Source organism: Synchiropus splendidus, chromosome 19, assembly GCF_027744825.2.
Source record: "Synchiropus splendidus isolate RoL2022-P1 chromosome 19, RoL_Sspl_1.0, whole genome shotgun sequence".
In the NCBI taxonomy this organism is placed as follows: Eukaryota; Metazoa; Chordata; class Actinopteri; order Syngnathiformes; family Callionymidae; genus Synchiropus; species Synchiropus splendidus.
This window is the reverse complement of record NC_071352.1, coordinates 8,233,931-8,254,592: the sequence shown is the minus strand read 5'-3', so window position 1 is coordinate 8,254,592 and position 20,662 is coordinate 8,233,931. Positions and strand designations below refer to the sequence as shown.

General features: G+C 41.7%; 1 protein-coding gene across 1 annotated transcript; it reads left to right on the top strand.

The window, feature by feature from the left end:
- Positions 1–5,401: 5,401 nt before the first annotated feature.
- On the top strand, positions 5,402–19,381 carry hs3st3b1a (heparan sulfate (glucosamine) 3-O-sulfotransferase 3B1a). Its single transcript, XM_053852287.1, has 2 exons — positions 5,402–6,089; positions 16,842–19,381. Exons 1-2 carry the CDS (start codon positions 5,620–5,622, stop codon positions 17,458–17,460), a joined length of 1,089 nt encoding a protein of 362 aa, XP_053708262.1. The 5' UTR covers positions 5,402–5,619; the 3' UTR covers positions 17,461–19,381.
- Positions 19,382–20,662: the final 1,281 nt, after the last annotated feature.

The window sequence follows — 20,662 nt, the reverse complement described above, 5'->3', positions numbered from 1 at the left end:
ATTTAATGTCTCTAAAAATTCACTTTTAGGCTCAAGATTCATATTATTTTACTCATGGTGAAGGCTTGGTAGCAACTTTCTGATACCGAAATAGAAGTTTTTCTGAGGTTCCTGCTCCACGGTCTCCTGTCATGAAGGTAGAGTCTGTGTCATGCTTGATGTGCTCGCCTGGCGTGACCTTGTCATGTGCTGTTGGTGGTGACAGAGGAGGCCTGGGGGCTCTGGGACCACACAACCTTGTCATTTCTGCCAAGATCAAAGACATGCAACAGAAGTCAAGACCCTGGATGGAGGCCACGACACGACTGAAAACTCTGAACTTGGGAAAACTGAAGCATCGGACGGTTCAAAGAGGAGCGTTTAAAACATGGTTTCGACAAGAGGAACGATCACTCAGAGGAGCTGGAGACACGCTTCTGATCGGCGCACAGAAGCAGGGCAGGAATGTGGTAACAAAAATACGGAGATCACTCCGTTGGGAGACCTCCACCCAACCTGCGCTTTGCTAGGGAAATCAGCTTGACCACATCCCTTGTTCCTCTGAAGGTATTTCAGCCTCTGGACTGAGACTCAAACCCGGAATGTTAACAATTGCGCGCAGATTTGTTGCTTTCAATATTTTTCATTTTGCCAAACCCATCTGAAATTCCTTTACGATCTGCCAGCCCATTCTCGCAAGGGAGAGCATCCAACTTTTGAAACTCTAGCTCTGTGAAAACATGAATTATGACTTCATACATATTCAAAGACTCGGTCGGAGAACTGAACTATCCAGGTTGTAAAGTCTGGCCTAAAGAATTTCCGCTTTTCGCATCGTAAATTCCTCCCCTCATCTCCTTCTGGACTATGAAGGTGCTCTTTTTTATTTTGGTGAAAGCACCTGTTGGAATAATGGCCGGGGTTTTCATCTAGGAAATACTCCCTGAGGGACACCCGGCCTGCAGGCAGTAGATTTGGGGATATCTGGTTGCTGCTGTCGCTGGTGTTTGCCCACGGCAACCTTTTGAACAGCACCAGATGACATATGTTCGGCGACTAGCCTGCTTTTCTTTGATATTATTTCAGTCCAAATCTGACAGAAGCGCAGGGATTTATTCTGGCTACATTAGCAAGCACGTTAAAGGTGTTAGTTTTGAGTCGTACCAGATATTTAGGCAAATGTATTGACCAATGTAATGGTTCTCTGTGGTCCATTTAAATGGGTATACAAAGCACTATTGTATTTTGAGGAAGTGGGCGGAGCCAAAGGTTTTTATCTAAAAAGATTTGATTTAAAAAATGTGGCTTCTTTTCCAGTTGGTACAGCAAAAACATCGGTGGAGTTCGAGTTTATGAAGTCCACTATGAGGTGATACAAAATTCACACTATGATACAAAATTCGGAGCTACTGACGGCATACTTACGTATGAAAATATAAGTATGCCGTGCCACTCATATGGGTTGTTCCGGCATTCGTAACAACAACAAAGTGTGTTCTGGGTATCAAAGGGCCGGTCATATGCCCTCTGGCTCCTGGCTTTATTCCACAACAGAGCGCAACATGCAGCGTTTAAAAAAAGCGAAGATATTGTTTCTTCTTTCATTCACATTACTACACATATTACTACACTTTTAAAATGTACCCAACCTTAGAATGACAAAATTCTTGTCTTTTCTTTTTCACAAGATGAAATTGAGCACGATTGTCGGTCCGCCATGGTTGTCTTCGTATTGCTATCCAACTGTTTTCCAGGTTAGCCTCGATGCTAGCCTCCACATTTTCCTCTGTGAGTTGCTTTCAGCCCATTGTTTCTCACATTTCAAGCTCTTCTTCTTGTAGTGTAGTAAGGAGGCCATGTCAAAAATGATCTGTCAGCAAAATAACTCAAAAACAGATTTCAATAAAAAAAAATCGGGGAATAAGAAAATGGAACCTTCAGAAGAGTTTGGTACTCAGTTGGTACTCGGTACTCCACTATCTTCATTTCAAGTGTGTGTTGTGCTGGCAAGTTCTGGAATCCCAGCTCCCCCTGCTGTCTAAGACTATTAATAGTTTTGAGCACTTTATCCTCCTCCTATTTGTTTACTGCAGAGATCAAACCTGATTCGTGTCAACCCCAGATTCAGCATTCATGTCTGATTAAAGGGCTCCCAGCAGGGAGTGGAATTCTTTACAGAGCTGGCTGCAACACAAACAGCTGAGCCTCTCTGAGCCGCTCCAACCTGTCCGGGTGTTTGTCGCCAGGTGGACAGAAGCGAGGGATGAAACTTTTTCAACAAGATCAAGCCAGCAAATCCGCTCAGGTGCTTCCTTGAGAGCCAATGGAGCCTCTCAAGCTGATCTCCAGAGAGGTTGGAGTCAAAGCAAAGCACCTTGGAGCAGACCTTAAGCATCAGAGCTGCGCCGTGATCTGCCTAATAACCCTGTCATTACAGGGACGGCCTTGCGTGGCGCTCAGCCCGCTGTTGTCGGGGCAGCAGATGAGATCACTCGTCTGTCCACTTCAGCTCCGACAGTCTCAGATCTCTGACATCACCATGTTTGTTTCTGTATTAATGTGTTTGAGAGTGTGTACATATTCCATTCAATCGCTCAGCTCCAAACATGAGCACACACACTCATATTCTCAGTGTGTTGACACACCTGCTGACACGCTGGAAGTCGTTCTTAAAACATGCTATCAGCAACAGGTGGACACAAAAGCACCTTTTTTTTAACACGTCAGAGGATGTTAATATCCATCCTCACACTTTTGTTGGCAGAAAATAATGAGATAACTACATAACTGTTTGACTATGTAACACCTTTTGAGTTGGACTGTTGACAGTTAAGTGTTTTGCATCATAAGGCTGCATTTATTCATGTTGTTTTTTGTTATTATTAACTGCCATATATATATATATATATTCTCTTTTACACAACACAAATATTAAAATTAATGCAAGTGTTATTTCATCTGCAGTAAAGCAACTATTTGAAGCTCCAAAACAGACATTATTTTGCTATTTTTTTATTTTTTATTTCATCATGTTGTTATTAATGTACACAAGTTTTGTGTAAAAATACTCATAATTTATTCAATCATTTGTATATTATTGACGGGATCCTATCTTGATCAACTGAAGAAGCAAATATTTTTTTTCTTGTCGACCATTTTAGTCTAATAATAAGTAATAATAATACGTCTTAATAATAATAATAATAATAATAATAATAATAATAATAATAATAATAATAATAATAATACAGGTGAGTGAAAAACATGAAGTCTTACTTGGGAGCTATTTAAGGCCAAATGTCACCTAGGAGACATAAAAAATGATAAATAAAATGTCAAAACACAATATCGTTGAGCGGCAAAGTTGTGTCTCAAATAAGCTAAATAAGGCAAACTTGTGGGTCCAGTGACGAAGAATGAGTCAAATAAAATCATTGTAAAATACAGTCAAAGCTGGGTGGAAGAGCCTCCGGGGACCAAGGCAGATGTTATTTTAGTCTAGATTTATTCATTTTCTTGAAGTATGCGCTCAAAAATAAACACATACTTGGGACTGAAGGAAGATTTTGTCACACCATTATTTTGTTTCAACAGTAAGTCTTTGATGTGTCCTTGTAGCACTTTCTGGGGTCCAAAATTGTGGCGTTCATGAAGGCGCAAAATCTTTAGTTTAGCAGTTGAAGATGGATGATCAGTGATAAACAAACACAGTGAGATGAATCACCCTCCCAGACGCCTCAGCTGAAACACATTTTGACACTGTCAACAGTTTTGGATGGAGGCCAATGATGGTTCAGGTGTAAGTAGAAGCTGCTGTTGCTATTCTTTGGTGTCGCATTTGCATTTTCCATTTCAAAACAAGTCTTACTTTGATGCATTCAAATTCCACCAACAGAGCGACAACACAGACTAAACAGATCACTTCAACACTTTTATCAAGGATGCGACACTGAAGTCTGCACACACACACACATCATATACAGCAGTGTGAGAGCGATGAGATAAGGGGCTTAGATGAAGGGGGGTGGGGTGGGGGTGTCTCTGCTGGAGCTCTGACTGACATGGCAGCTCGGGGGGTAATCCCGCTAATCCCCTTGCTGGCTCAGGGGTGCAGGGGTACTGGAGGCCTTTGACCCTGGACCACGTCGAGGTGCTAACACACACCCCTCAAACCTCATATCTCCACAGACGCACACCTCAAACGGTGTCGATCATTGACTTTTACTGAGGCCCGAAATGCGCCAGTCATGTTTGCAGAGCGGCACGTTCCTGTTGTTCCCAGTCATTAGGACGGATTATGAGACAAATTAACTTGAGCACAACCCTGGACAGGAGAGCAGCTGATCCAGGGTTATCGCCTGTCGCACGCAATCTGATAAAGACGGAGTTTATGGAGACGTCTGAAACTGAAACTGCAGGTTTATGGCTATTTATACGTATGATAAGTGGTTTAGCTAATGATAATGACTCGCGATAAAATCATAAATCAAACCACTCATTCACATGATTTGATGCATCATCAACAACAAAGCATAAAAAGTGCAAAACATCAGGAACTTTCAAAATAAAACACATATTAACCACTCTGAAACAATCCTGCTTGTTGGAGCCACAATATTAAATGTGTTATTACGGTTTGTTGTATTGTATTAAGTGTAGTTTTTTGGTTTGACCAGAGGTGGTGCACTTACCAGCCGTGTCTTTTTGGTTTGGTGTTTGCGGCACGTCAAAGGTCCCTTTCTTTTTTTTTTTTTGGGAGAGAAATACAATAAAACATATTTGCACAAGACGAAAACAGGTCTGCTTGCAGAACACATGAGTTCACCACCAAATGATGCTACACTGCTATTGATTCATCACTAAAATATGTTTATATTCTTGTAATATCTAGACTTCTAATCCTAAGAAAAATCAGTTGCAGGGGGCTGCTTTTATTTGTACACTTGTATGTGCCTAGCTTTTTCCCAAGGGAGCAGTCTGGCAACTTTAGTCTGGAAGTCTGTAAAGTTATTTGGCAGTCACAATTGGTGAAGATAAGGAGACGCTATTTTTAGAATAATCAAACTGCATTCATGCAATCTGAAAAGATATACAGTGGTACCTCGGTTCCCGACCACAATCCGTCCCAGACGGCCGTTCAAGAAGTGATTTGTTTGAAATCTGAATCGATTTTTCCCATTACAATGAATGGGAAAAGAAATAATTTGTTCCAAGCCTTAAAATAGTCTTTTGTAGGAGTGAATGTAGAGTGTCTGCTGCAGGTGCGCTGTTCCTCTATGTGTGTCGTCAAAGGAAATTAACGCAATGGCTAGGGTTTTACTTTGAAGAGCATTCCGGATATGCCGCTCACTCACGTTCCCTTGACGCGCGCCTCTCCTCCTAGATAACTTGGCGCTGGTGCGAGTGCGCGCAGTCCCTGAGAACAAGTGATGGGAGCGGAGGTCCACCTGAAGAGTCCCGCAACAGAGTGTCACTTTTGACCCGTGGTTTTCTGGAAGTTCGCACGTGGAGTTGGCGCGGATGAGCGGGATTTTCGGGTGAGACGAAGTGCTCTCCGGAGGTCCAGGATTTGCGTCATGGCAGAGGTGTGAGCGACTTGAGCCAAGATGAGCAGGAATACAAGTTCGACCCGGAGCTTCTATGGAATATAGTCCGGTTCTGCACAGCGTCCATGTGGTGCCATCACCCCACGTGAAGAATAAACTCTTTGTTTTCTGTATCATGTTGTCCCTGTGGGTCTACATGATCTACTGCTGTGTCGGCTACTGCTCCACCGTGCCCAACCTCACCTACAGACGCGACTCCGAGTCGGAACCGGAGCAGCAGGGCGCGTCGCTCGGCGCGTCCAGGGACTTGCTGAACAACGACAACGACTTGGACAGCAGGGCGGAGGACTGGGAGGAAAGTCGAGGGGAGGTGAGGGATGACAACTTGATGTTCTTCAACGAGACGGAGACGAAGAAGCTGCCTCAGGCGATCATCATCGGGGTGAAGAAGGGGGGCACCCGCGCGCTGCTCGAGTTCCTGCGCCTGCACCCGGACATCAGGGCGGTGGGAGCGGAGCCGCACTTCTTCGACCGCAACTATGACAAGGGACTCGACTGGTACAGGTACTGCGCCCACTTCCTTTGCTTATGGACGTAAAAGTACGATTAAAAAACATGTATCCGTTAGTCATTGATGGGGTAAAGGAAGTCGAGTATGTAAAGTGACGCATTTTTACACGATTTATTTTAAATGTAATGGTTTTATTTCAAATATTCGGAAATGTTCACGCGTATCTACACGCATTTTCCGTAGAAATACTATTGACTGTGGACTAAACTGGAGCATTTTTGTTCTCTTGATGTTTTAGCTCACTTCAACTGAGTCTAAAAAGACGCTGGGGCTGTTTTAATTTAAAGCTTATTTATGCAACAGTTGATAAACTTATCGAATATCTAATAAATGCGTGTTGATATATATATATATATATATATATATATATATATATGTATTAGTTCTACTTTAAATCATATATAATGATTTAAAGTAGAACTAAAGGGTGAATAATACTTGATAAACTGCTACATAAACTTCTGCCTCATTATTGTGGCGAACAAGATGAACCCAAAACTAAAAAAAAAAATTGTTAATGCTAACTTTTAACCTTATTCTTTCCCACCTTATGTAAGAAGAAGAGGGTCAGCGACTTTTGGTGACAAACCACTGGACTTAGTACTTCTACGTATACTTCTGTTTTGCAATCCCGTTGTTTAGTTTTCCGAGAGAAATAGCAATGATTGTGGCACTGTTTTGAATAAAATAATATGACTGTAATAATGGTAAAAATTTGATTCAAAAGAGGCTCCAAAGGAAGTGGACTCCCCCTTTGGGACACACTTTAAAGGATTCTACCACACTGTTGACATTGGGTTACCTGCTGATGTTTAGTTAAAAAGTTGCGAGTTGGTCATGACTCCTGCTGAACTTTCTCTCTCTATCTTACACAACATTTTTCCAAAGAGCGATTGATTTTCTCTTCTTCCTGGAACACGACCTTGCTCTGATTCTCAGTGTTGTCTGCGAAGTTTAGATCGTGAAATTATTGACGCCTTTAGTTCCCCAAATGGTTGAGCCTGGAGGTGTCACATCTGAGCAGCCACATTGTCAATAATGAGAGATGCTGCTGCTGAAAAAGTCCATCTGAGTGAGTTTGGGGATTTACCCAGGCAGCGTCAGCGTCGACTCCTCAGCGCCACAATAGAGGAAGTGAAGCGTTCGTTCAAAGGACTTCTTGCTTCTTAAGCTCCACCAGAATTTCCGGACAGGTTCTGAACAGTTTTTTGGATGGTCACTCCGTGGATAGTGGGCTTTTGTTCGCTGTCACTGGGTGAGCAAGCAGAGGAGGCTTTTAAAGAGCTGTCCAAGGTTCTTCACTTTTACCAGAATATCCGTCACATTTAGTGATGTTAGTGCACATCTTTTCCTTTTGAATCCCAAAATGAAGCTCTGCAAGTGCTCTCATGTTAGCTAAAAGTTCCTAGTTGCGGAAAGCTGCTAGCAGTAAACAGTGGAACAAACAAAAAACACACAGAAATTGACAAAATGGAAATCACAATTACGAAAGCGAAGTTATGAATACAACAGTGCAATTACGACCTCGGAAACGGAATCGCAATTACAAAAACAAAAGCCCAGCCCACGGCATCAGGATATGCTAAGGAAGATGCAACATGTGCTTCGATTGAAAACCTAATGTGACGCTGAAGTCCTCCTTCTGCGTCAGAACAGTCCACTTTCCCAATATCAATATACAAGTAACATCCGACTTACAACTGGGATTGGTTCCGACCAACAGGTTGTAAGTTGGTTTGGACGTATATCGATTCAAGCCATTCAAAACAGCCGACGTGAGGGTTATAGGTCCCACTGTAGTGGTAGATCGCTATATGAGAGTGAGATGCTGCGATACTGTGCTGCCGTAACTGTTACGCGCTGCGGTGCCAGACATTGAATAAAAAAAAAACAAAAGCATCTGCTGGCCGTAGTCGTAAGTATGGGTGAACGTAAGTCGAGCAGGTCGTAAGTTGGATGTTACTTGTATTACGCCATTGGAGTGAGGGTGGGTTGATAGAAAAGTGAAGTAGAACCAGAACATAAGAGTCACAATTTCAGCAGCAGAATTACAAAAACATAATGGAATCACAAAAACGGTTTTGTTACTCTGAATCAGAGCCACCGTATCCCATAAAATCCTGACAATATGGGAAACAAAAATGCTGATTTAAAAGAGCAAAATGGATGATTTCACAATGTCGAATGTCAAATCCGGAAGTGAAAGCAGAAGATGCTTCAAGTGAGACTGAACTCTATTTTCCTAGTTCTTTTTCACTTCTGTTGTGTTGCTGCTGATTTATTCCAGCATACGCTTCCCTTCACGGCGGCAGAGATGAGCAGAGAGCGGGGCACTTCGCTGGGTGGGCTTATCAGTTCCTGTTGGGGCATTGAGTTGTGCCCACACCATTTATCTGCTGTGATTGGTGTGTCCATGCTGCAGGAGGTCTGCTGTGGAGCCGCGAGGCCCCCGCTCAGCGGGACGCCGGCCACAATGCAGCACGTTTCCATCGACAATTGTGCACACTTGCTTAAACAGAGCACATAAGGCAGCTCCCGAAGTCGTGGGAACGACTCCCCTCCTCAACACGTTGGGGCCATCAAATCATGTAGCGGGGCGTTAGCGCTCTAGCTGTGACTTAAAAGCCGCCATGCCTCTTGAGGATCCACATGTGGAATAATGAGCTGCCTTCTAGCTAACTCACCGAGGGAGTCGACAGCCTAATCCTCCTCTCAGCGCCGAGGAAGCTTACCGCTGGCCGGAGGAAGATAGAGGGCAGTACGTTTTAAGCAAGTCCTCAGAAAGCGCAACGGAGCTGAATGAAAAGGGGATGCTGAGGAACCCCTGAGGTCTGCATTAACCCTGACAATAAAGGAGGAGACAATTAGTGTGAAACATGTTTTCTCTGGCTTCACTTTGTATGCAAATGTGCTCAGAAGGGTGAAAGTGGCCTTTGACGGCGCTCGGCGGGAGTTCATCAGAAGGAGCATTCACTGGAATCTGCCCAAGAAAAGGCTCCGCTTTTAAGCCTTCATAGAGTTGACTTTCAGAGATTCTTGCGAGGAAAAGTTACATTTCCCATGAGCCGCTGGAGTCCGGCGGTTTTCGCTTACTCTGCGTTTCGGGTCGGTCCAAACCAGCAAGCTGTCCGTTCAATTCATCAGTGGGAACGCAGAAGGGAAAACGGGATTGATGGGACTGTTCAAGCTTATGGACAAGAGCTGCGTTTATTTTAGCTCAAGAGGTGTCAAACTGAAGAGTGGAGGAAGTGAACCTGGAATTAAAAGACATAAGAAGCGTCATCATTCAAGCTACCACAAACCAGCAACTCAGACTGGGAATCATCCACCAAGCAGCTTGTCTCCATTTTTACTTTGGCTCTATAGCTACCTGTTTTTAGCATTACAAATATCAGTGATCGCAATGAGCTCAATGGGACAGCAGGTGGCAGTAGAATGCCGGAACTTATGGACCAAACATACACATTTGTGATGGTTTCATGTGGTTTCATGAAACACAATCCTAATTTTCAGAGGCCACTAGATGGCACTGCCTGCTGTCTTTAAACTACTGTTTCAATAGAGCCTCGTGTCATTTTAAAACCAAGAGCGCCACCAACTGAGCTCAGTTTCATGAAACCGAATCCACACTACAGAGCATTCCAAAATACAATGGTCCCTAGTCCTTTCATCAACATTTCATTCAGCAAGCAAAATGTTTGCAAATGGGAACGATCACCCCTTTTGTGATGCAAATTATTAGCGATTTCAGGTATATTTTTAAACTCTTATATTTTATTACAGTCAGAAATGTGGAATGATTGATCATGGAGGTGCAATAACATTTTCAATAAAGTGATTATTAAAGAAAACAATACACTTAAAAGGAACACTCTGGTTTGGGGAAAATGTTTAAGTTTTAAACTATATAAAATCTGTGTAGGTATATACAGTGTAAACTCAGAAAAGCAGTAAATATCAGGCCATGAACTTACTGCAAAATGAGGAATTATGATATGAAGTAATAGGAGGATAGTGGGCAGCTGATTTGGTGGAGAAAGAGCTGAGCTAAAAGGCAAGGTCGTTCAGTTAACACTGGAATGCTCACTACTGCTGCAGACAGCACCGAATTACTTTGTAAAGACTAAACCTATATAAGAAATGTGATTTTTAATGGGAGCATCTACTACTCCTCATCTAAGAGACAGCATCTCAAAGTCGTTGTGAAGCTGCTTAGTTTGCCTGTTATGAGGACCGTCTGGTCGTGAATATATATCTCTGATCCTGAATGGTCAACTTTCTTGGGAAAGAAGTCAGTGAATGTAAAGTTTTGGTCGCTCCACCCTGCACAACTGTTTAATACTCATTTCTGTGTATCGCGAGGGTGTTTTGCATCCATTCAACATGAAAAGTCCTGCAGACTGCTGACGTCAGTCTTTTATGAGGACTGAAGATTTCATTCGCCGCAGCAGTCCCCAGGGGTCGGCTGGAAGCAATTTGTCAAAGCGTACCACTTATTACGGCACTTTGGAAACAAGGAGACAAAACAAGTTTACTCCATTATATCCCCCAGAGTTGTGGGCTTCCTCATCTCTTCCTCTGGCTGCATCTTCAGAGGGAAGATGTTGCTTCCTGCCACTTTTCTCGCCGTCTCTCTGCCGCTGAGACTCCCCGATTGTCAGGGAGCCAGACTCTGCCTCGTCTTTCTTCCCTCCAGCATTCCACTGTCAAAACCTGTTTTAATTCAAATGATGCGAACAGAAATGTCCAGACCGTTGATCCCTGTGATATCAAGACATCAAAAAGACTGGTTTAGAGTCAACGGTTACATGTAAGATGAGGCACCATATATCACTGTAAATAAACCATTTATTCCTATGTGTATTAACAGCATATTAGCCTGTTATTATACACTATAATGTACTTAAGCGTGACTATATTTTACTCCAGAACTCTGAAAGTTCACCTTAACAACACTGTAATTACTGAATAATAGCTGCAAAGAAGCAAGTACTAAGTTTATTGTTGTTTTATTTGTCTTCCCCAAGCGTGTAAGTGTATTGAATCAACAAGTATTTACTACCTTACATACCTTTTTCATGTTATTTATATGGGAAATTAATTGCTGTATGACTCAAGATTATTTTCAAAAATGTAATCTTTTAGTGTGGTTAAGCTATTCATGCAATTATTTTTGTTTTCCCTCAAAATTATTTAGTAAAAATGTATTCCATGTCATTATGTCTATCATAAAAAAATGTCTATGTGGATGACAAATATACTTGATCAGATGTGGGAAAGAAACTCAATTGTCTTTAAAATATATAGTTTTTTTTAAATAATATTCTATGAAGACGGAGAGTCTGACCTTGTTTCTTTGATGTGCAACAGTTGGTCCACATATGATGTGAAGAGACACAAGCATTTTGTGTTGATCCTGCTGGGATTTAACGGAAAAGAAGTTATGAGTGTGTGTTTAAAAAAAAAAAAACCCTCTACATTACTAGGAAAACACAATTAAAAAAAACACAATAATAAAATAGTACTACTAATAATGTAAAATAAAAACACATAATAAATGTTTCCATCATTTTATAAAAGAAAAAAATAATGTATTCATGTTTTATAATAATCCTATGAGGTCACATCAAATACAAAATTCAGCATTTACTTGAGAGACGGTGTGAAGCTCAGTCACCTGCCAGGCATTTTCAACTGTTATATTTTTCTCTTAGAATAACAGTAAAGTCAGGCTGATTATAGAAACAAAAATAACACACTATACTGTACGAATCAAAGAGAGAGAGGGCTCATCATTTTAGGATACAAAGACAGCACCAGGAGGCTGGTTTCTTTCGCCGCTCCCTCCAGACACCCACCTCCATAACTACATGTCAATGAACAGTTGTGCGAAGGAAGCCAGGCTGGTACACACACTCTTCTTCTGTCCTTAAAGCTGGGCACGTCTGACTGCCAGGTGTCAGGAGAGCCAGTCTTCCACTGCATTTTCCCTTCAATAAATGAAATTGGTATCATTCATAAAATATAAAAATATCAAAAGATGTGTTTCGATTCCCACCAAAACCTTTCTGAATGTACTGCAACAAGCACAGACTAAGAAGCATGCTGTCTCGGCTTGGTGCGTGTCAACCCTTTGTTCTGTCGCGTCTGCACACTAGGTTTCACTGTTTGCCTCTAAATGATGCCTGTTTTCACAGTTGAGACTGATGCAGTGCATTATGGGACCTGACTTAGATATTCCAATTATGTATTTGTTGCTCCGGATTTGCTACCACCGCTGTTGAACTTTGAATCTAGAAATGAGGCCCAGATTAACCAGTGCTGCGGTGCGTAACTTCCCTCTGAGGACATGCAGCCGTCTGCAAACACACCACCTCATGCAGGCGTTATAAATTCCTACCTTTGAACCTGTTTCCCGATTGCCGACATATGTACGGGAACAAAGCTGCCACGTTGGTGCGGCGTCTCCACGGCAGCCAGGTTGTAATCGACACGCCTGACTGCGTCGCAGACAAAACAAGAAAATTACCCCGACACACTGCTCCTGACATGATAACAGTCTTGTTGATGTGGTAGAAGGTGGTGACTTGTCTTGTCCCAGACTGTGCAGATAAGTGGACGGGCTCAAAGCTTTTTAAAACGCTGTTTCGATGAGTTATTTATCTTGTAGTTCCAGGTAGCAAGTTACCAATCTAGCATTGGGCAAGTAGTTGAACTAGAGAAGTTTTTAAAAACCTTATCATCTACTCATGGTTCATTCAATCTGGACTACAGAGAGTCCACAAAGAATCCCTAGGTCATTGTTCGTGATTTGCATTCACAAAAACTGTGGCTTATGTAAAGCAGCTCAAAAGAGCAAATGTCCATTTTTGTGCTGTGTTTTACTAGATGGCTTTACTGACAACGGCTTTCTCCCATGTCAGTTGCATGTTGTATTTCAGACTCCCACATGTTTAAGTCATCTTGGGCCATCATTGTGTTGCAGTGCTTTATGGGGCTAGTGACTGGAGGCAGTTTAAAATAATGTTAGCGGCCATGTATTGGAATTGCGTGTGCTGGATGTGGCCTGCTGACCTTACGTTTGACACCATGTATGAGTGATACAATCAACTACGACTCTGCTGCTTTGTGTCTCTGTTACTGCAAAAAGAGTGTATTAAACTTTGGTTATAAACGACTGATTTGTCAATGAACTTCATGTAGATACAGTTCCCACAAGTTCCTGTCACAAGACTTTTGCACAGTCATCGTTTTACTTTTAAAATATTCCTCCCAAAGATCCCAGTACTAATGTGTGGTTTTGTAAAAACTATGTTTAAAAGATATTGTAGTCGTTTATCAAGCTTTTCTTTATATCTCCAGATAAAAATCTCCAGGTTTTAATATGTCAGTTGTAAAACAAGATTTAAAGTTGTGCAACTTCCATTCACTGCACATAATTCCTGCTGCGTGAAACACAAAGGGCTTTGTGGACTCTATAGAAACACAGAGGAGAGTGGAGATAAAAATAAGTAGAGTCAGACGCACAATCATTTAGAGCCTTACACAAGGAAGCATTACAGTGGAGGAAGCAGGGGGCAGAAGGACGGCGGATGAGGGGAGTTATTTGGGAAACGGAGTCTGCAGTCCTGACTCCACCGCCCCACCTCCTGGGTGAGGAAACGGCAGAGGAATCAGTTAAAATGATGATTCATTAGAGGCAAAAAAAACCCAAAAAACACAGGAGGTTTGTGTCTTTTATTTCTCCAGGAAGAAGTAGACTGTTGATACGAGTGTTTACTCTCCATTAAAGAGCCTCTGTGTTCCACAGCTGAGCAGTAAACAACAAGTAAAGCAATAGTGAGATTAGCCCGCTCCGGAGAGGTGACATTAGGTGAAGGAACTGTGTGCGGCACGTAACCCCCTTGTGTATTTCTGTGCCGATAAGTCGTTTCCACGTTGCTCCTTAACAAAGTAAAAGCTGCAGCCGTGGCAAAAAAAGTGGTGTTTGAAGGTCCTTTAGTGCGCGCCAACAGATGGCGGGAAATTATGGTCACACACGGCCGCTCCACTTTCCTGTGCGTGACTTCAATGGATCCCCATAGATACGCGTTGGTTTATTTGGAGTCACTCTGTCTATTTGACGTTAAGAGAGTGGGTCAAGAACCCAAAATATAGAGTGGTACCTCGGTTCTCGACCACAATCCACTCCAGGCGGCCGTTCGAGAAGCGATTTGTTGGAAATCTGAATCGATTTTTCCCATTACAATGAATGGAAAAAGAAATAATGCGTTCCAAGCCTTAAAATAGTCTTTTGTAGGAGTGAATGTAGAGTGTCTGCTGCAGGTGCGCTGTTCCTCTATGTGTGTGGCCGCTGCATGTGGGAGGGGTTGCCGAGTGAGTGAGGTCTCTCCAGAAGTGAAGAGGTGCCCGGTGCGTGTCCAGCTCTGAATGTGCGCTTCTGTGCAGTTTGGCTGTGACAAAGTCATAAACCAAGTCACGCTCTGTCCCAGACTCGCCTCATCCCTGTCCCAGCTCCAGCCCACAACAGGACATCAAACCTTGGAGTGAGCCTCGGAGGTGTGGAGAGCGAGCACCTGTGACACTCTACCACGGTCCAGTGCGGAGACAGGAAAGGTTTTACACCTCAATATGAAGAAAAAACAGTCAGTAAATGTAACTAACGGGACACGTCTGCATACAGAGGCTGCGTTATACACAATAACAAAGCGCATCGTGGGTCAGCTGATCAGTCCGCGCACGTTTTTCCAGCTTTTTCGGGGGCGTTCGAGTTCTGGATTGTCATTCAAAATCCGAAGCAAACAAATCTAGAAATTTTTGTTTGAATTCCGAGACGTTCGAAAACCGAGGTACCACTGTGCTTGGAAGTTATAGCTGAAGATGGAACGCAGATAAGCTATGCTAACTGAAACGGCTAAGACCATTTGTTGCTCTCAACATGAGCTTATTTTTAATTTTGTGTGGTTTTTATTTGAGTGCACTAGGCACTCAGGTTACCTCCCATTGTCCAAAACAATTCATTGCTGAGTGAAAATGTAGGTGTGAGACACTCGCCTTTCCCCGTCGTACATGCGCTTGGAGAAGAGTTAGAATAATGAGTTCAGGACATCTTAAGGATACGGAACCCATTGGGATCCAGGTTCTTTCTGGAACCAGCCCCGTCCTGTCGGCCAACAAGGCAGTCAACCATCCCCTAATGCTCCTGAGTGTGTTTGGCTTAGTCCTAATCCCGACTGGCTCTCTCCAGCCATTATCCAGTCAGCGTTGCTGCTAACTGGCTGCACTAGGATCAACCCCAAGGCAAAAATATGGAAAAGAGTGATCACGTAATTTTTCCCTCCAGGAAATCTGAAGATGTTAATTATCATCAAGTAAGGTATGGAAGGTGCAGCGCCAAGTATTGGCATGACATTAAGGAATAGAATACGTCCTCATTCACTGGCTAAATCCTCCTTTGTGTCCTGTAATGAGAGTGTGGCGTATTTCTGTGTGAGGTTGGAGGGAAGATCGAAGTCTTAAGGCGGCAGAGGGAGATGAATGTCTTCTATCAAGGATGGTATTATGAACATGTCAGCGGCTGTTTACTGTGCTCTCACGCAATTGTACGGCCGATAGAACTCCGGCTTAACCTGGCTGCTGCTTTCAGTTATGGAATGCTCCGCGCCGCGGTTGAAGATGGTCTTTCAAGTGTTTTAATTACCCTCTGATGTTGATATAGAGAGCGCTCTGCTTTGACACTGTGCCTGGGAGGCGAATCAAAACTCGGATATAAAGGAGCTGCAGGGTCTTTTCAGCACAAATTGATACATTAGCTGCTGCTAAACATCTCCACTTGGAAACGGTGCGCGTTGGCTGAGCGCTTCATGTAAGCGCTCTCTTCCTCTCGCTGTCTAAAGGACTGACTTAAGACGGTCGGCTGCAGTGTGACCAACAAATCAAAAGCATTCAAACTAACAAATGTCTGGATGAGAGCTGCGACGCCGATCGACTATAAAATTTCAAAAACAGGTTCATTCATCACCTGGTTCTGATGTCATTGTTCTTGTTTCACTATCCACCGTATGAGGAGAAGTGCATGAGGCTCTGGGACCATGCGACCCTAAATGTAAAGGAGCGTCTTACAGAAGACACATCAAGGGACACATCAAAGGACACGTACCTTCCACACTAGATTTTGAGCAATTGAAGTTAAAATGTAAAGTTTCAAAATAGCATTTAATACGACACAAGTCTTTACATTTTACATTCTTTTTTTAAATTCATATATGTTTACACAAGTAACATCCAACTTACGACCTGCTTGACTTACATCCACGGCCAGCAGATGCTTATTATTATTAGTATTTTTTTATTATTCAATGTCTGGCACTGCAGCACGTAGCAGTGCGACAATGCGTACAACAGTTACAGCAGCACAGTATCCCAGCATTTCACTCTCACACAGCCATCTACCACTACAGTGGGACCTATAACCCTCACGTCGGCCATTTTGAATGGCATTCGACTTTCGTCCAATCTGACTTACGATCGGTTGGTATGAACCGATCCCGGTCGTAAGTCGGGTGTTACTTGTATTCAATCAGCCATGTTGGCGTGTTTGTCAACCCCTACACGTCGTATGCCGACTTGTCGACTACTTGCTTAGCTAGTCAGTCGACTCTCAAAATAATCATGAATTGCAACCCTAATCTGCACTAAGAATATCGTGATAGCGTTTCAAGAAATTAAACTTCTCATCTTTGCAGGGAGCTGATGCCCAAGTCCTCTGACGGCCAGCTGACGATGGAGAAAACGCCGAGCTACTACGTCACTAAGGAAGTCCCTTCCCGTATCCACAACATGTCCAAAGACACGAAGCTAATCGTGGTCGTCCGGGACCCAGTCACTCGGGCTATCTCGGACTACACACAGACTCGCTCCAAAAAACCCGACATCCCTTCCTTCGAGAGCCTGACCTTCAAGAACAAGTCAGCGGGTCTCATTGACACTTCGTGGAGCGCCGTTCAGATCGGGATGTACGCTAAACACCTGGAACGCTGGCTGCAGTTCTTCCCTATGGAGCAGCTGCTGTTTGTCAGCGGGGAGCGACTCATCAGCGACCCAGCGGGCGAAGTGGCTCGGGTTCAGGACTTCCTCGGCCTCAGGAGGGTGGTCACGGAAAAGCATTTTCATTTTAACCCGGCCAAAGGCTTCCCCTGCCTGAAGAGGCCCGACGGGAACAGCAAGCCGCACTGCCTGGGGAAAACCAAAGGCAGGACCCATCCCAACATCGACCCGGACGTGGTCCAGAGACTCCGTGACTTCTATAAGCCCTTTAACAGCAAGTTTTACAAGATGACTGGCCACAACTTTGGCTGGGACTGAGTCGAGAATGACAGTTATCTTTAAAAAGATATATAACTCTGATGACATTGGGCCGCCGGCTGAGCTGTTGCACCAAAAATGAAGTGACATTTCTGGTTGTGCATTCATGAAACAGTCATTAGTTTAGTAAATTCATAAGACTCAACTTCTAGCTGTATGTGTGTGTGTGTTATTACAGTATGTCATGCTTCCCATAAACATTCATCAATTCCCTCAGAGTCTAAACGTACACTACACAAGTCTTTACATTTTACATAAATTTTTAAAATTCATATGTTTATACAAGTAACATCCAACTTACGACCTGCTCCACTTACGTCCACCAGTAGTTATTGATCTCCTTTCGAAAAGAACATCCCACTTTGTGTTGCCGAGAGGTTGAGCGGCAACTATTATCTTTTTCATTATTGCCTCCTGTATTATTTATTATTTTTCCAGGCTTGAAAGGAGCTCGGACGTGAGCTGCAAACCAATAGAAAACTGTTATGGTTAGGAAAGAGAAGCCAAAATTAAGCTTTTAAATATTATTTGTGTTTGAAATTTATTTTCTTTTACTGAAAAAGTGTGTTTTTTAGTTTATCAGTTTTTTTTTATAGCTTATTCAATGCATTCAATAACAACAGAGAACAAAACAAAATGCTTTCAAAAACATGTAGACGCCTCAAGAATACTTAAATATTAAATTGAATCCGTTTCTTCTTTGGATTTGTCATCGCTTCCATTGTTGCCGTGCGTTATGGGATGTGGTATAAACCACGTGTTTTACACATTAATAGCTGTATCACAGGTTTGATACGAGTTTGACGCGTCTGACTTGAAGTAAAAATATTTTTCGCATATCAATAATTTCACTTCATTTCCCCACCACATAGTTCTGTGCCAGAGGCCCAATGTCATCGCGTGTCTGTATAGTATTTGCTAGATGTGTACAAATTCCAGAAGTCTATTTTATGATAATTTATTTTTGATGATATGAGCTCACTATGCTGCCTAACCACTCTTGATTTCATTGTCCTGGTGTGAGTTCAGACCTGGCAAAAAAAAGCACAAACTTTTACGGGTACGTTCAATTCTTTCTTTTTTTAAGTGACATGTTTTGCTGCTTCAGTCCCCAGAACCAAACTAGTAATATCCCCTTCAACATTAAGGTGACCCTCCGAGGTCCGTGGACTCACTTAGTCAGGTCGAAGCGGGCATCAGCTGATCCGGTGTCACTCGCCAGGTGGATCAATAGTGTAATAGCTCTTCATCGTGTCTATTAGACCTGACTGATGGCACCGCTCTCTCAAGCGCTGCAATAAAACATGGATCCATTAATGGCAGGGGGAGATTACGCCTGACCCTCCAGGGCCGACTTGATAAAATGCGTTTCCACTGGAATGTTTGGGCTTAATCTCCGCCACAGAATGTTCCAAGGACCTTCTGGAGGAGTTCCGCTCATATTCAGTGAAACAGCTCTGCTGTATAACATTCATTTATTTCCCTTTTGGAACGGACTCTGATTCATTTGCCTGAGTCGTGGAGTGAAATGGCTCGAATGGATCATCGGCTACAGCCCCTTCATCACAAGTGAGAGTAAACGTGTAAACGCCGTCCTTGTCCCTGGTGTTCCAGCAGATGATGTGCGTTCCCTAAGTCTTCGGACAGAAGCTCTTCAGTCTTGCCAGCAGGGCTTTGAGGTGAAGGTAAAAAATGGCGTCGGGTTCGGTTGAGTTTTAATCAGCCTTTTGATGTTGAGATGCTGTGGAGCAGGTTTGATGGAGCAAAGCAACAGTCGTGTCATTATTATTTTTTTTTTAATGAAGTGAACAATAAAATTATTCAACCAAACAAGAAACTGATGTCTCTTTTAATGTGAGTGTTTTATTATTATTATCATTATTATTATTACTTGACAGAGTAAGTGGCATCCTATCTATTTTTCTGCCTTTTTATTTTATTTATTTATTTTTATTATAAAGTTAATACATAATTTCCCTGCATTATTTGAAACAGATGTCTCTTTAATGAGTGTTTTATTATTATTATTATTATTATTATTATTATTATTATTATTGTTATTACTCGACGGGGAAAATGGCATCCCATCTACTTTTCTGCTTTTTTATTTTATTTATTTATTTTTATTATAAAGTTAATACATAATTTCCCTGCTTTATTTGAAACAGATGTCTCTTTTTATGAGTGTTTTATTATTATTATTATTATTATTATTATTATTACTTGACAGGGTAAGTGGCATCCTATCTATTTTTCTGCTTTTTTATTTAATTTATTTATTTTTATTATAAAGTTAATACGTAATTTCCCTGCATTATTTGAAACAGATGTCTCCTTTTATGAGTGTTTTATTATTATTATTATTATTATTATTATTATTATTATTATTATTATTACTCGACAGGGGAAATGGCATTCCATCTACTTTTCTGCTTTTTTATTTTATTTATTTATTTTTATTATAAAGTTAATACATAATTTCCCTGCTTTATTTGAAACAAATGTCTCCTTTTATGAGTGTTTTATTATTATTATTATTATTATTATTATTATTATTATTATTACTTGACAGGGTAAGTGGCATCCTATCTATTTTTCTGCTTTTTTATTTAATTTATTTATTTTTATTATAAAGTTAATACATAATTTCCCTGCGTTATTTGAAACAGATGTCTCTTTTAATGAGTGTTTTATTATTATTATTATTATTGTTATTACTCGACAGGGAAAATGGCATCCCATCTATTTTTCTGCTTTTTTATTTTATTTATTTATTTTTATTATAAAGTTAATACATAATTTCCCTGCATTATTTGCTTCAACTAATAATATTGTTTTCTGCAAGGAATATGATGTCGCATTGTATTTCAGCTCAGGTTTAGATTTGTATGAGACAATAAATATACAATGAAAAATACTGGCAAGTGGCCAGATCATTGTGTACAATTTTGCTTAGGAAAAAAGTTGAATGTAAACATGATGCAAGTCAGAAAAGTAGATGACAGTGTGAGTACTTCCACTTTGAGTCCAAACAATGATAATTTTCTGTGACATCTCTGTGAGGTCATATCTCTGGCAAACAAAAAACACGCTGAAGCTGACTTGATCTGACATAATGGTGAAGTCACAACACAAAGAGAAACATTTTATATCTATTTGCTGAAGAAAGACATTGTTATGGACTGTTATGAATGTTTTAAAA